This window comes from Saimiri boliviensis, chromosome 1 (genome assembly GCF_048565385.1).
Source record: "Saimiri boliviensis isolate mSaiBol1 chromosome 1, mSaiBol1.pri, whole genome shotgun sequence".
Lineage (NCBI taxonomy): Eukaryota > Metazoa > Chordata > Mammalia > Primates > Cebidae > Saimiri > Saimiri boliviensis.
In genome coordinates, this window is record NC_133449.1 from 67300841 (window position 1) to 67316786 (window position 15946).

The following is a 15946-nucleotide window of genomic DNA, read 5'->3' on the forward strand; positions in this document are numbered from 1 at the left end:
CATAAAAGTATCTTTATGGAGCTCCTGGAATCACTCCAGGGTGTGAACACTTCTTCCCAGGTCACCTGGAGAACCCCACCAGACAGAGCTGGCCCACCAGCTAGAGAGCAGAACCTGGTGGCCTATTGGAATCTTCTCCCTCCTTGGTAGAAAAGCCACATATGTGGATTCCGATAGAATCCCTCAGCCCTGAGCTCCCTCCACAAGCAAGTTACTGCCTCATGTGCAGGTCCAGCGTTGCTAGAGGAAACCCATCTGCTTGAGGCCAGGGCCCCAAGCAGATGTCCCCCAACTGTTGTGTTCATTGTGTCTCACCATGGTGTTGTCAATCTGTCTCCACAATGTCTTCCTTTCTCTTCCCATTTGTGCCTTCATCAAAGGAGTTTCCTCCGATTCTGAATACTTGTCTCTGTAGTAAGTATAGAGAGGCTGTTTACTAACTCACTGCAACACTTGCAATGGGGGAGGGAGGATTTTTTTTTTCCCAAAGAAATCAATTTCTCCCCAAGTTGTTCTTTTGCAACTCACAACTCTGCCTTTGGAAAGTTTCCCGACTGTAAAATTCATGACCAATTCCACATGCACTATGCATGGATCAGGCTTCTCTGTGGGAAATGTGGATATACACACAGAGGCTGCACACATACACAAACACACAGGCACACATGCTCAGAAGCAACAAGCCCCCAACAGTTTGCAGGCAGTGGGGTCAGCTCTCCAGCACTATCAGTGGTAGAGTGCTTATGGCTCTTAGGTGCTCACTCCCACCCCTTTTCCTAATGCACCTGCACCTCAAAGGAGCCTGTGGCCTTGTCTAGGCTTTGGGCCAGAGCCTGAACTGCCTTATAAGGATGCACAGAGGGCCTGGCCTGCTAGGGTCTTCAGGACATGTGTTCCAGCTGCAGGAATGAAATCCAGGGCTGGAGAGGAGGCTCATGGAGGAGTGGGACGTGGGGCAGGAGGGGTGTGCAACAGGTGGGGTAGCTATTTACCCATTGCCTGACATTTTACACCCAATAGCAGGATTCTTCCTTCTTCCCCTGGAGGGGCCCACTGTTTTTAGAAAAGTTGTCTTGAAGATACTTCCTATAACCCACTTCCTGTATGTAACAGACGGAGAGCTAGGGAGCATGGCACTTTGGAGCAGTCCCTGCATGGCGAGGACACAAGCTGTAGCTGGGCAGGGAGCCTGGTATGAAGCCTTGGCCAGGCTGCTCACAGGCTTGCCTGGCTCATGGGCAGATAGGGCTAACCCACCAGGCAGCCTCTGCTCTTTCACATCTAGCCCACCTGTCAGATCAGGGATGGCTTTTTCCAACCATTGCCACGATATCCTCAAATCCTCTTACGCTGTGTCACCTCAGTGTCACTCCTCATCTGTCTGCCTGATTCCTACCCCATCAGCCTTTCTGAAGCCTGGCCATCAGAGAGAGCCTTTGCACCTGGCCATCTGTGCTTTCACCTTCTCTTTAGCTCCTGTTGGACCCTCGTCTCAGCTCACCTCATCCTCTACTGAACCCTCAGGGCACTGGCTATGCCTGCAAAGCAATAATCCTGTATTTGACATCACATGATCAGCTCTGCCACTAACTAACCATCTCAAACAAGTCACTTAAAAACACTGCTGTATGGGAATAGCATGAATTTTTGCCTTTCCTAACTAGGCCACAGCAAGTTGTCAGGATAAAATGAGCTACTGAATATAAAAGCACTTGGTAATGTGCCTTATGTAAGTTAGTCCTTTTTATCTACCATGCTCTCCAAATTGTAAGAGCTAATACACCACTTGAGGTTTTAAGCCACTAAGTTTTAGGGCAGTTTGTGATGCAGGAATGAGATTTGATTGAAGTCATGGTGTATAATAAGAACTAGTTTTATGGAAATTATTTCTTCTGTGGGTTGACGGGTTGACAGGGCTTAGCTGGATGAATCTTCTGATGGATGTGCTATCCACTGAGGGCTGCAGTCGGCAGGGAGCTTGACTAAGCTGAAACTTCCAAGATGGTGTACTCACAGGCCTGGTACCTTGGCAGGGGCAGCTAGAAGGCTAGACTCAGCTGGGACACTTAGATAGCTGGGTGTCTGTCTGTCTGTCTGTCTTTCTCTATCTCCTTCTCCAGTATGATCTGAGGGCCCACCCATGTGGCCTCTCTACATGTTTTCCATCAGGAGAGTTGGGCTTTGTACATAATGGTAATAAGGCTCCCAAAACGGTAAAAGTAGGAGTTGCTAGGCTTTCTTAAGTCTTTGTCCAGAGGCCTGCTCTGGCGCTTCCATTGCATTCTATTGGTTTTGCCAGCTACAGGGTCAGCCCAGATTCAGTGTGGGAGGGGACTACAGAAGCCCGTGGGTACCGGAGGCACAGCTTATTGGGGTCATATTTGCACACAAGCTGTACCAGATACTGAAAGTATATTTGGGTACTTAGAGGAACATTTTTATTCCAGCTGTGGTGAGTGGATGGGAGTCAGAGAGTCCACGGCACCCATTTATGAGAAGCTCTACTTTCTTTTTTATAAGTGGTACTCTCTCAGTTTTAGGGGGAAGGTGAGTTAGAGAAAACACAGCATTTTAAATAATGCTTCTCAGTATGTGGTCAATGAGCCTTCTATTAGAATTACCTGGGGACTTATTAAAAGTATCTATTTCTTGGCCCACCTTCGGTTTCAGGTTATTGTGGGGACAACACTAGGAAGCTGTATTTTCTTTTTCTTTTTTTTTTTTTTTTGAGACGGAGTTTCGCTCTTGTTACCCAGGCTGGAGTGCAATGGCGCGATCTCGGCTCACCGCAACCTCCGCCTCCTGGGCTCAGGCAATTCTCCTGCCTCAGCCTCCTAAGTAGCTGGGATTACAGGCACGCGCCACCATGCCCAGCTAGTTTTTTGTATTTTTTAGTAGAGACGGGGTTTCACCGTGTTGACCAGGATGGTCTCGATCTCTGGACCTCGTGATCCACCCGCCTCGGCCTCCCAAAGTGCTGGGATTACAGGCTTGAGCCACCGCGCCCGGCCGGAAGCTGTATTTTCAAAGGCTCCCTGGGTGATTCAGATGCTGAGGTTTGAGAATTTAAACCCAGACAGAAACTCTGTTGCAAATCTCTGCATGGCCAGCATCCAGCTTATCCGTCAGTCAGCGGTGGGCAGCTCAGTCTGCAGCTCTTCTTCCCCTCTGTTCTTTTCTTTGAGCACCGTGGGCCTTTTTGACTGTTGCTGCATGAGCGCCTAGCCCTTGTGTCAACATAGGACATTTTTTTTTCAAGGTCTTTAATGAATCTCTCCATGGCCTCTCTATGCAATGGTGTGGCACTGCCTTTTCAACAGGGAAATAAAAGCAGTACATGGCAGTGACCAATTCTCCATGCATTTGGAATATAGGTCAGGATCAGTCTGTTTGACCTTGTGTTCTGAAGTGCGTCAGCAAATCCTGTTTTCGAGGCCCTCCTCTGGTATCTCTCCTGCTGCAAAGAGAGGGCTTCTCAAAGCTGGGGGGCTTGAGGCAAGCGATCATGTGTTTGACCCTGAGATGTTAGCAGTCCAGGGAAGGAAAGGCAGCCTTGCTCCTTCAGTTAGGAAAGGTCATATTCGTTCCCCATGTCTTCATCCCAGTGCACAGCCGCAGAAGAGCCCAGCTGCTGAGCTGACACAAGGCATCCTCTGTTGAGCCTTTACTGCCCTTACTCGGCAAATGTCAGCAGCAGTAAACATGGCACGAGCATGTTGTCAGTGATCTGCCTGATGGTTTTTAGAGAAGTAAAACAGAGTTTCTGTCATGAATGGTGTACTTGGGCGATGAATAAATTCTTAAAAGAAAAAAAAAAAAAAGAATGACACACCCAAGTGCAAAATGAGTAGATGAGCAGTGTGTTTAGAGGAAGGTGAGCTCATTGTCCAATGTCAGGGGAGGCTGTACAGAGACAGTGTGACTTGAGCCAGGCCTTGGATAGGTACATGCTTGGAGCGGCAGAGAGGAGTGGAATGGGCTGTGCAGGAGCAGTGCCTAGGAAACTGGGGGAACTGGCATTCCTGGAAGGGGGTTGTATTAGGGTTCTCCAGAGAAATAGAGCCAACAGGCTATATAGAGAGATAAGAGGAGACTTACTAGGGGAATTGCCTCATTATGGAGGCTGAAAAGTATGTTGTCTCCAAGCTGGAGAACAGGAAAACCAGTGGTATAACTCTGTCCGAGTCTGAGGCCTGAGAACCAGGAGCTGTAAGCCTGAGGGCAGGAGAAGATGGGTATCCCGGCTCAAGAACAGAGAGAATTTGCCCTTCTTTCGCCTTTTTGTTCTATTTGAGAGGGCCCTAAACAGACTGGATGGTGTCCAACGATGTTGTTGAGGGCAGATCTTCTGTATTCAGGCTACTGATTCAAATACTAATCCTGGCCTGACGCAGTGGCTCACCCCTGTAATCGCAGCACTTTTGGGAGGCTGAGGAGAGTGGATCACCTGAGGTTAGGAGTTTGAGACCAGCCTGGCCAACATGGTGAAACCCTGTCTCTACTAAAAATACAAAAATTTGCTGGGCATGGTGGCACACACCTGTAATCCTAGCTACTCCAGAGGCTGAGGACAGAGAATCACTTGAAACCGGGAGGTGGAGATTGCAGTGAGCCGAGTTGTGCCATTGCACTCCAGCCTGGGTGACAAGAGCGAAATTCTGTCTCAAAATAAAAACCAAAGCAAAACAAATGCTAATCCCTTCCAGAAACACCCTTACAGACATACCCAGAAATATTGTTTTACCAACTATCTGGGCATCCCTTACCCAGTCAAGTTGATACATTAAAATTAACCACCACATGGTCATTGGTAGCCAAGGGACACCCAGTGGTTGGAGGCTGTGGGCTAGTGAGAAATGGAGTCGGAGAGGTAGAGTGTCCAAACCAGCTCTGCGCCTCCCACAGAAGCCCCCTCCTCCTCCGGCCTCTGGAAGCCTTTTAGCCCTTTGTGTCCCAACACACAGGTCCAGGTGTGGACCCTGACTTCTGAATCCAGTCTTGCTCCTGTCACCTGTTCCCCCAATGCCTCCTGTCTTTCCCCTAGCTTTCCAGTGACCATCCTGGGACAGAGCCCCCATTTTCCAGCTTCTGCCCCACTCTACTCACTCCCACAATATCCCCTATTCCCAGAGCTCCAAGTTCCCCATTCAGGAGAGAAAGCCAGAGGTTCTTCTTAGAAGAGGCTAGAAGTTGAGTTCTCATCTGACTCTAGTTCCTGGGGCCTCTCTCAGCCTAGTCTTCAACCTAACTGTTAACAGAGGAGGGGTCTAGGCTCTCAGAGCCTGTCCGCAGTACTTTCCAGGGGCCTAACACATGTTTATTTCTGGATCCCTGTCCCTTCTCTTGGCCAGTGGAACCCTCCAGTAGTCTCTGACTCTATAGTTGAAGGAGTGGTGACCTTAATAAGGAAGTTGGCTCCTCCAAGCCCCGTTTTCCATTTGCCATGACTCCTCAAACAATTCATGATGTGGAGCCTCTCTGAATCATAGCAGATCCACTAGCTGTGGCCCCCACTTTCTACATGGTGGGAAGAATCTTGATTGTTGCTCTCCTAAACCAGACACACACCAGGGCCTGAGGCTGTGGATTAGGTTGACAGCAGGGCAGGTGTGGGCAAAGGGACATGAATGAGGGGCATGGTTGAAGGATGACATCGGAGTGAGGATACTCATTGCCACCAGGCAGGAAATGACACTTGGACAGAAAGGGAGAGCCCCTCTTATCCATAGTTGTTTTCATGAAGCCAGAAGGCAAGTGCCCAAACCATCTTAAAGGAGAACGCCAAGGGTCAAGCTTGAGAAATGCATCCTGATGTGTCATCCAGGCGAGGGCCCTGCAGTGAGGATCTGGGTTGAAGTTGCAGAGCCATGGAGCTGTAAGAGCCCAGGAAGATGAGAGGGGACCAGGGCAGCAGGCACAGGAGACCAAGGCCAGCACTCAGGGCTGGTGTTCGTTTACATGAGTGGATTCAATTCTGCTCAGAAGGCTCAGGCTGGGATAGGCAAGAAAAGATGAGGTGATGGTATTGGCTTGGTTAGAATAAATCCATTCACATATTCATTTATTTGCTTATGCTTTTCTACCATTCATGGATTCTACAGACCTTTTCTGAGTGCCTTCTGTGAGCTAATTACATAGGTCATTAGACACACTTTTGCCCTAATTTATTTCAGTTTTGAAGGGGGAGGAGATAGACATAAAAAATAAGTGTGGGCTGGGTGTGGTGGCTCACGCCTGTAATCCAAGCACTTTGGAAAGCTGAGGCGAGCGGATCACAAGATCAGGAATCAAGACCAGCCTGGCCAATGTGGTGAAACCTTGTGTCTACTAAAAATACAAAAATTAGCTGGGAGTGGTGGTGCGCTCCTGTAGTCCCAGTTACTCGGAAGGCTGAGGCAGGAGAATTGCTTGAACCCAGGAGGCGGAGGTTGCTGTGAGCCGAGATCGCGCCATTACACTCCAGTTCTGGGCAACAGAGCAAGACTCCATCGTGGGGAAACACCAAACAAACAAATGTGATTGTTTTGCAGATGCTGTGATGGAAGTTTAGATAGCAGAGGCAGAAAGGAAGGAGTGATAAACTGTACCTGGAAGTGGGAATGAGGATCAGGAAAGACTTGAAGGAAGAAGTAACACTCAGTCCGATTCATTATGTGGAATGAAGGCTGGGGACACAGAGGAGAGAGAAGGGCCTTGCAGAAGGGAATGGGCTGGGATGACAGTGAGAGGTCCAGGGACCGGTAGCTTGGTATGGCAAAAAGCAGGTGAAATGGGAATAGGAGAGTGGACAGCCTGGTTTATGGCATTCAAGAGTACTGCCAGGTGATAGCCACAGGATTATATGGCAGGATGGAAGGGGATGCTGGATGAGGATGACGGGACATGAGCTGGGCAGTGGGAAGACTAGGAGCAGTGGCCAGGGTCGTGTTTGCTACCAAGAGGGAGCTGGTGCTCTGCAGTAGTCTACGGGGGCCACTTTGAGTTATCCAGCAGTGTCAGGGGTTATGGAAGACTTTGTTACAGGGAGATCTGGCCCAGGTAGTTCACTAGTCTACTCTAGCTGTCCACATGTTACCCCACTCTGTCCCATCCTCCATGGAACCATGCACTTCCCCAGACTTCATCCCTGTTAAGAGTCCAGGCTTTTCCTAAAACCAAGTCCTTCACCCACTCCCTCTGTAACATTGATGATATCTTCTACATCACCCACATTCCCATATACCCCAGCACGCTGGGTTCCTTTTTGTGATGTGGCAGCACATACATGCTACATTCATATGTGCATATCACACACACCACACAGGTGTGTCACACACTCACACTTACATTCACACCTCACATATGCTCATGTGCACTCACACATACTTGTATATACAAACACATTGGTAGACACTCACTCCCACACTCATATACCACTGTCATACACACTGATTTCACATGCTTACACCACACACTCATGCTCACACACACTCATGGCAAACACACAAACTCATTTACGTACTGAGAGTTACATACTCTAACCTCACACACCCTTGCACACCTCATACACTCACTCACACCCTTGCACACCCTCACACACTTGCACACCTGCAGTCATACACACTCACAGACATTCCTTTCAGTTCCTTTTGGTGAGAAGAAGTGGAACCACAGGTTGGTGAGCCAGGGCCTGCCCACCATCGTACAGTGTTCCTCGGCCTTCTTAGCTGTACGGAGGGAGGGCGAGCACCCTAAAATGCTTTCTACTTCTCGGTCTGTGGTTTTACGATCTCCCCAACCCCCACCCCACATAGGCATCTGCAAGCTTCTGTGGAAGCAGGGTTGGGTGAGAGTGGGGAAGGGGGAGAAAGGGCGGCAGGAGGGTTTGGTTTCGGGGGCCTGAACAACTCTGGCCTTGAACGTGGCAGTGATTCCAACAGATTCCCAGGTGGAATAAAGACCTGGGGGCCCCAGTGGCTGCTAGAATGGGCTGACCAGGGGTCTTCCCCATTTCACTAACGCATCTTGGAAATACAGGGTCTGTGTTACACAGGAAATTCCACTCTCCCTGTGCCAGGTGGGAAGATACTCTCCATTATTTCTCAAAGTTCATCACTGGTGTAGAAAATGAAAACATGTAATTTCCATATTTTTATTGGTGAAACTGAACTGGTTACAGCAATTCTTAGATGTCTCCACCGATCTGTACACCTCACACCTTCTCCTTCCTCTGTGTGTTTCTTCCTTCTTGCTTAGAAAAACTCTGAGCTGGACCCTAGCTGGGCCTCCTGCTGCATTCAGACATCAATATCCATCTAAATTCATAGACAAGAGCCCAGAGCTGCTGGCTTACAAGGGGGTGTTCCCAGGACAGGCCATGTGGAAGGCGTGCAGATCAGAGCCCAGTCCTTCCATCTGTCTCTGAGAGCCATCCCTCAACATCAGGCTGGCCCTTCCCTTGCTCTGGACCGACTTTATAGAATTTCCTAGAATTTGTTCTGTTAGTCCCAGGTGGAAGCTCTCATCCAAATGAATTCTTACAGGTCATATCTTTTGATCTTTTTCTAGAAAGTGCTAAGAAGACAGAAACAAGCAAAGACACCACCACAGAGCCCAAAACAACCCAGCCGGAAGGAGTGGTGGTCAACGGGAGGGAGGAGGAGCAGACGGCAGAGGAAATCCTCAGCAAAGGCCTGAGCCAGATGACCACCAGTGCTGACACAGATGTTGATACCTCTAAGGACAAAACCGAGTCGGTCACCAGCGGCCCCATGTCCCCAGAGGGCTCACCTTCCAAGTCTCCCTCAAAGAAGAAAAAGAAATTCCGAACCCCTTCCTTCCTGAAAAAGAGCAAAAAGAAGGAGAAAGTGGAGTCCTGATTCATGACACCCTTGGGCTCCCTCCTGCCTCCTCTCTCTCCTCCCCTCCCCTTCTCCCATCTCTGTCCCTGCAAGCACAGGGCCAAGGAGGGATAGAGTAGGACCCTGGATCACACTCAGAAGGGGAACTTAGAGATCACTTGACCAACCCTTCGTTTTACAATTGCCCCAGAGAAATCAGGTGACTTGCCCAAGGTCACACAGCTAGTTAGCGGCAGAGCCTGCACTCGAATTCAGGTCTCCTGACTTCCAGTCCAGTGCTCCTTCTACTACATAACACTGCCTAGTTGTGGGCCGCCATTGTTCAGATGCTGCCCACCAATCTGAGCCTAGGGCAAGAAGGCCAGAAATGGGCCGTGAGCTCTCATAGGCTCAGACTAAATCAGACAGGTCGAGGCTTCCCCTGAGTAAGGCCCATGTCTTCACAGGAATCCAATCTCCTGTGGATGGAGCTATCTCTACATTTAAAAATCTCTTCTCTTTTCCTCTTTGTATCCCTGCCCTGCTGTTCAAAGTAACCAGGCAAATTGACCACTCCAACAGAAAGTAATCTTTGTTCTCAAGGGCTGATGGCTTAGCTTGTACTTCCCAAACATTAACCCTGAGCTTTCTTCATGGAACCTCTTGAATGATGGGTGGAAGAGCTGTAAGCGGTGGTAGGCATAAGGGCAAGCCATGTAAGCTGAGGCTTGGGGATGGTTTCATCAACATAAGAGGCTAGGAACTTGACCCCTTTGAATTGTGCGTCTCAGGCACTTCAAAACTAAAACCAAATTTAGCATAGGAAAAAGTTGTTTCATGCTCAGGGCGGAAAATTGGGGAAGTTGAAGTCTTCTGTTGGCTTTGAGTTGTGCAAGGAGGATCAAAACAACAGAGGGAATGCTATGACTTTCTAGCTTTGCATGACACCTGGAGCAATGCGCTGTACCTGCCTCACTCCTGTCCAGCAGTCAGGTGTCCCCTGACCTTCCCTCACCCCCAGAAGCATTTGCTTACAGACTGAAACTGGCATCCTACTCTTGGCACCTTGACTTGCACCCTCTGAGGTTCCAACTCTGAGTCACTCTAGGTCCAGCAGAGGAGAATCAGAAATGAGCCCTTCAGGATTAATCCTCTTGCACCAGCTCTCAGAGAATGCTGGGGGTCCCTGTCCCTGTCCCTATCTGTCCATCCTGGGGCCTCATAATGGCCACAGCTATTGTTTTAAATGCCAACACTGTCTTCTCATGTTCTTCCGCGGGGCATTGCTTAATGAGGATTGTTGGCTCCTAAAAATTAGACAATCCATTCTCTTGAAAGCACAGTGTCTTGAAAGAATATTTTTCCTTTTGACCTGACTATTGTGAAAATATTTTTGAAAGTCCTTAATCATAGTTTTCCACTTTTGAGCACTTATTATCTATAGACACTGTGCAGGCTTCACATATATTACATCCTTTAACCCTTGTAGTAATCCCTTGCGGTGGGTAAGATCATTCCCATTTTGTGGGTGAGGAAACTGACCCCCTGAAAAGATAATTGACTTGTCCCAGCTGACTTGGCTCGAAAAATCTGGATCCTGGATTTGAACCCAGATCAGCCTGAGTCCGGAGCCCTTGGTCTTAACAGCTATGGTGAACAGACAACTTTAATCCCCAGGGGTGGTGGTTTTCATCCAGGACTTGTCTCTATGACTGGTCTCCATCACATAATGCTAGCGCTTGAAGCAAAGGTAGGAAACTCCCTGTGCTCATTCTCATCAGTATATGTGAAGTTCCTGGTCAATGTGGACTGTGGTGATGCTACTTTGTACCTGTGACAAAGGAGAGGCAAGAGCCTTCTTGTTGGGACAAGAAATACCATCTATAATTGGCTATTTCTTGAGAAGGAAAGAAACTGACCTAGGACCGAGGTAAACTCAACACTGTGTCTGTCCAGTGCAGGTTCCTAACTGCTACCCCCGGCTCTGTCTCTGTTCTACTTCCTGATTAGGTCAAATTTAAGGAGGGACAATGCCCTGCTGTTTCAGAAAATTCTGTCATATGGGAAATGCCTTTAAAAGCCAATCCCTTGATGCCTTCTTTTAAAAAGTAGATTTCACATTTATTCATTCATCCTTTCATGGTATTTGTTAAGCATCAGCTGACCAACAGGGATGATTTTGACATTGAAAGAAAGCCATCGTTATGACTAGAATAGTAAGTGGCAAATAATGTTGCGAGAATGGTGAACACGACCTCTGATGTAGCCTTTCATGTGTGAGTTGTTGTAGTTCAGGGTGATGTTGATTGCCTCTGCATTCAACACACTCTCTTTATTCCCTTTATGACAACAGTGAGGCCTCACTTAGGTCAAAATGTTGGATGGAGTCTTGCTGCAGCATTATTCTTAGAATGTATGCCATGGGCCCACTTGCTATTGATTCATGAACCTATCAGTTGGTTCATTCCTCATGTTCATTTCTCATGTGATAGGGTCCACCTCCTATTGATTGATAAACCTGTCAGTTGGTTCGTTCCTCATGTTCATTTCTCATGTGATAGGGTTTACCTCCTATTGATTGATGAACTTATCAATTGGTTCATTCCTCATGTATTCCAAAAACATGCATTGAACTTGGGTCAAGGGCCAGGCATGAGGATAGGCATAGTTCCTGCCCTCAAGAAGTTCATGAGCGTAGTAGGTGTGTAGACAAATTGCAACACAGGCAAGTGTGTCAAGGCGGCATAAGGAAGCAACAGTTAACTATCTTGGGGACGAGAGGAACCCTGAGAGAAGCAATGGCTGTTAGGGTTTTAAAACAGGAGTTTTCCAATAGAATGGAAGGGTTGGAAGGGCATGCCACGATGAGGGAAGAACGTGTGCGAAGGTGTGGATGCATGAAATGCCATGATGGAGTCCACTGAGCAGTGTGGCATTGGCAGAGCATGACACTTATGCTGGGTGGTTGAGGGATCCCTTCACAGGCGGGCAGGGTTGAGGCCTACAGAAACTGGTCGGAAGTGTGGAGGAGCCAGACTTGTCATGGAAGGGGTTTGGAGCCACTGAAGCCTTTCAATCAGGATAGAGTCATGATCAGACTTGCATTTTAGGAAAATCTCTTTGGTGGCTGAATGGAGACTGTGGACTGGATGGGTGTAGGATGGTGGCCTGGGAGCTATGAGGCCTTTCTGAAATGTCAATACTAAAACATATTGATGGCCTGCCTCACATGATGTTTCCTCTATAGCAAATAGTTTCTGACACAAAATTAATTCCCACAAAAGTCTTTGGATAAAGCGCCTTAAGAGGGATTTTTGACAAGGAGAGGGGAGCATTCAAAGAGCTAATGTTTCCAGTTTTATTTTGTCTTGGTGTAGAATTTCTGGGAGAGGTGTTCAAGCCATCTGGCCGTTTCTTCTTCCCTTGACTAGAATGTGGCACACTTAGCTCCAGGCTTGAGAACATGCACCCAATGCTACAGAAATAGACGTGGTCCAAACAAAACTGCAGGCTATTAGAAGAAAAGGAAAGGGCATTTTCTTTGGATACAAGTTGGCTGAAAGCTTTGACCAGTATCTGACTGGAGAAAATGCGTATTCAAGAGCTTAGATTTAGTGGGCAGTAGGTTCATGTTTAGTGAAGCCACTATGCTTGGATATGCCACAGAAAAGGGATAACGTTTGAACCAATATGCTGCTCTGTGGCTGGCTGAGCTGGGAAGTGGAGGGGTTTCTGAGCTTATTTCCATCGGAAGGCAGGCAGGAGGGAGAGGAAAAGAAGGATTAATGGTTGCACAGAGACAGGCTTAGCTCCAACAACTCCCCGTGCAGCGTGTGTTATGTGGGAGAACCATCCATACATGTGGCTTCCCTGAACGTGCAAGATGAGACATCCTCTAGCCCAGATCTGGGCTCCCCAAGAGTGCCTGCTGGCCTGCAGGTGACCCAAGTAACTGTCCTACTTTGGCCAGTTGACCCCCCTCAACTCTCCTATAACTAAAACAAGCTGCTGCTTCTGTGAACAGATAAGTTCTTTTTAAAGGACTTGGGGGAAATTGGCTGAAGAGCAGTAAGTTCTTACATTAACAACCCCACTGTAAAGCACTGCCCTCTGCCACTGATCCGTGTAGACTAAACTTGAATCCCATTCCCTGTGGATGACACTGTCACTTGCTCATGGTGACATAGCAAGACAGTCATTCAGATATCTGGCATTGTTGTAACAGGGCTACTGCCAGTGTGGGGGAAAGTGCTATAAATCCACTTCTTTGATTACCATGAATTCGAAAGAACCATTCGCTCTGCATCATGATTTGCCTCTGAAAGTCTAAAACTAATTTTCAATTTTTTCCATGAACGTATGTGGAGGATAGTCACACAGCCTCCCCATAGGTCTGCATGATATGTTTTTTTTTCTTTTCTCTCTCTCTCTCTCTCTTTTTCTTTTTTGAGATGGAGTTTAGCTCTTTGTTACCCAGGCTGGAGTGCAGTGGCACAATCGTGGCTCATTGCAACGTCCGTCTCTTGGGTTCAAGGGATTTTCCTGTCTCAGCCTCCTGAGTAGCTGGAATTACAGGGGCTCGCCGTCACGGTCGGCTGATTTTTGTTTTTTGAGTAGAGACGGGGTTTCACCGTGTTGGCCAGGCTGATCTCGACCTCCTAACCGCAGGTGATCCGCCCACCTTGGCCTCCTAAAGTGCTGGGATTACAGGCATGAGCCACTGTGCCCGGCTGACATTTTTTTCTTGGTGTGAATTTTATGTTCTAGTTGTAGGAGGACAAGGGTAATCAATTCTTCACTAATGAACAAATGAGAACATTTACCCTTTACTCATTTTACTCATGCAGGTCAGCAGAAGCCCTAGAGTTGATTGGTACAGTTGCAGTTGACTCTGAGCCTAGAGGAAACAGGTCTTTTTACATTCTCTCTCATCGCTTGAGCTCAGTTGAACTCTCTAAGACCTTAGCACTCAAAGAGTCTGAGAAGAAATGAGGGAGGGGCTAAATCTAAGCTCTCCACTCCCACAGAAAGGACAGGGAACCCTACAAGTTAAAAGCCAGCAGGGCATCCTATTATCTCTTTTCCATCTTCTCAAAGGGATAGTTTTGTGCAAGAAGTAAGAGGCCTATGTCGTGACTCTAAGCTCATGAAATGTGAACATTGGTTATTGGTGCACATGCCTACTTGCACCATAATGTGAGAAGGCATACATGGTAGTGTAATTACTTCCAGAAGCCCTGTCCACCCAGCCTATTCAGATGTGGCACACTTTCTGTCATAAATGAGAGACCAGACATAGAGCTCAGTCACCAAGGCATGCTCAACATCCCTTTACCTCTCTCAGTGAACAGCCGTGCTCACCAAGAAGCAGTGTGGGGATCTCAGGTGGGGTGTCCTTTAGTGGAGAACACCTGTCATCGTTTTTATAGAGACAGTTCCCTTGAGAATGTAGGCTTTTCTTCTGAGGAACAATTAGGAAGAATCTTCAGTTGGAAGTGTTCTTAAATATACAGAAACAATGGTTCCCATCGCTTCACGCACAGGTGGTATTAGGTTTGGCCATATTGATGTTTGATGCCACTTGCCTTCTAGATCTTCCCAAAAGTTGGGTCATTGCTATAAGAAATGGGGACCTGAAGATGGGGGAGACACTGATGCAGGTGAGAGGTTCAGGTAGAGCCAGAGTCCGAGGCACAATGTGAGAATGCGCTGGTGGTTTTCTAGTAGAGTCAGGTCCAGGGCTCCTTTCCTCACCCACTGTGCCCCAGACTGAGGCCAGCTGTGATCGGCCAATTCCTTATCTCTAGGTAGTTTAAAGAAAATGTAAGAGTTTAGGGGGTGGTGGGAGAATAACTGTAGAAAGACCCTAAACTCTTCTCTCCCCAGTAAATTATCTTGTATAATGTTTAACAACCTTTTAAAGTGAATCAGAAGGAGGGCGGCAGTTGGACCTAGGGCAGAGGGGCCACACTTGAAACGCATTATAAAATGGGAATATATTTCAGGGAACCCCACCCCCACACTTCCACTCCACCTCACACCTGTTGGTCCTGCTTTGTGGGTGACTGATTGATACCCGAGGACTGCCCCACCTTTAAATTCCTGCAATTTATGCTGCAACCAACATCCCAGTGTTTGCCCTCTCCAGGAAGAGGCAGGGTGGATGAGAACCTATTGTCCAGAGGCTGAGATCGCCTGGCTGGGGTACAGGCTAGCAGGAACCCAGTCTAGATAGAGTGCAGTGTTCGCTACAGCAATGGATGGTTTCAGTGAAATGTCTGTGTCTGACAATCGTCACGCAAGAGTACTACTTACTGTCTTCCCTTGTACATACATTGTCTGTGTTTAGCTTTTCCTAGTATTGTGAGGTTTCAAATAGGGGTTCCATGTAAATACTCTTTCTGCTACTGAAATGCCAGCCCCCTGGAGTATGCACCACCCCCACAAATGGTTTTGCCTTTCTCTATGCTAACACTTTTTGAGCCACTGATGTGCAGATTGATGATTAGTTTCTTGGGCTTTTATTTTGCAATTTTATATGTATACACATATATAATATATATATTTATGGGTTGGTTTTGTGTAGTTTTCTGTTTGAATCTCTGAGCACCAAAGCTGCCCTTTGATTTTCATGAGAACTTTCCAAAGCCACTTCCTGAGCCCTCCTGCTGCTTTGGTGTCTGACGGTGATGCTGGGGTGGCATCTCTGCCCGTGGATTTCTGTATGTGTGTGCTGTTACCTCACCTGCAGATATGACCCTAGTAAATCTAACGTGCTTGGCTTCCCAGTGTCTGTGCCCCATCTCTGTTAGCTCCTCCGTTCTCCTGGCTCCTAGGGGAGCAAAAGTCAGAAAGGGGGCCCTGTGGAAACATGGACCATGCAAGAAACTTGTACCCTTGAGACTGTTTTTCACATGTGGAAACCTGAACATGTGTCTGCTTGTGTTCTGATGTGGGAAGGATGGTTGTAAAATACTAGACTCCCCTGAAAAGGAAAAGGCCATGTGGATTTGCACAAACACACGTGTCACAATGGGTGTACACCATGTGTGTATACCCTGTGATGTTATTTGTAATATCCTGGGAAGATATTTCTTCTAATAGTTCAGTGGTGTACACCCTTTCAG

The 15946-nt window shown here is 47.7% G+C and overlaps 1 protein-coding gene across 4 annotated transcripts in view; it reads left to right on the top strand.

The window, feature by feature from the left end:
• ADD2 (adducin 2) overlaps positions 1 to 15601 on the top strand; it is a 114250-nt gene extending 98649 nt beyond the window's left edge. For all 4 annotated transcript variants that reach the window (XM_003922645.3, XM_039475035.2, XM_074398611.1 and 1 more), the window contains exon 16: positions 8548 to 15601. In XM_003922645.3, coding sequence (XP_003922694.1) covers positions 8548 to 8858 — 311 coding nt within the window. In that variant the 3' untranslated portion in view covers positions 8859 to 15601. The remainder of the gene's footprint in view (positions 1 to 8547) is intronic.
• Positions 15602 to 15946: the final 345 nt, after the last annotated feature.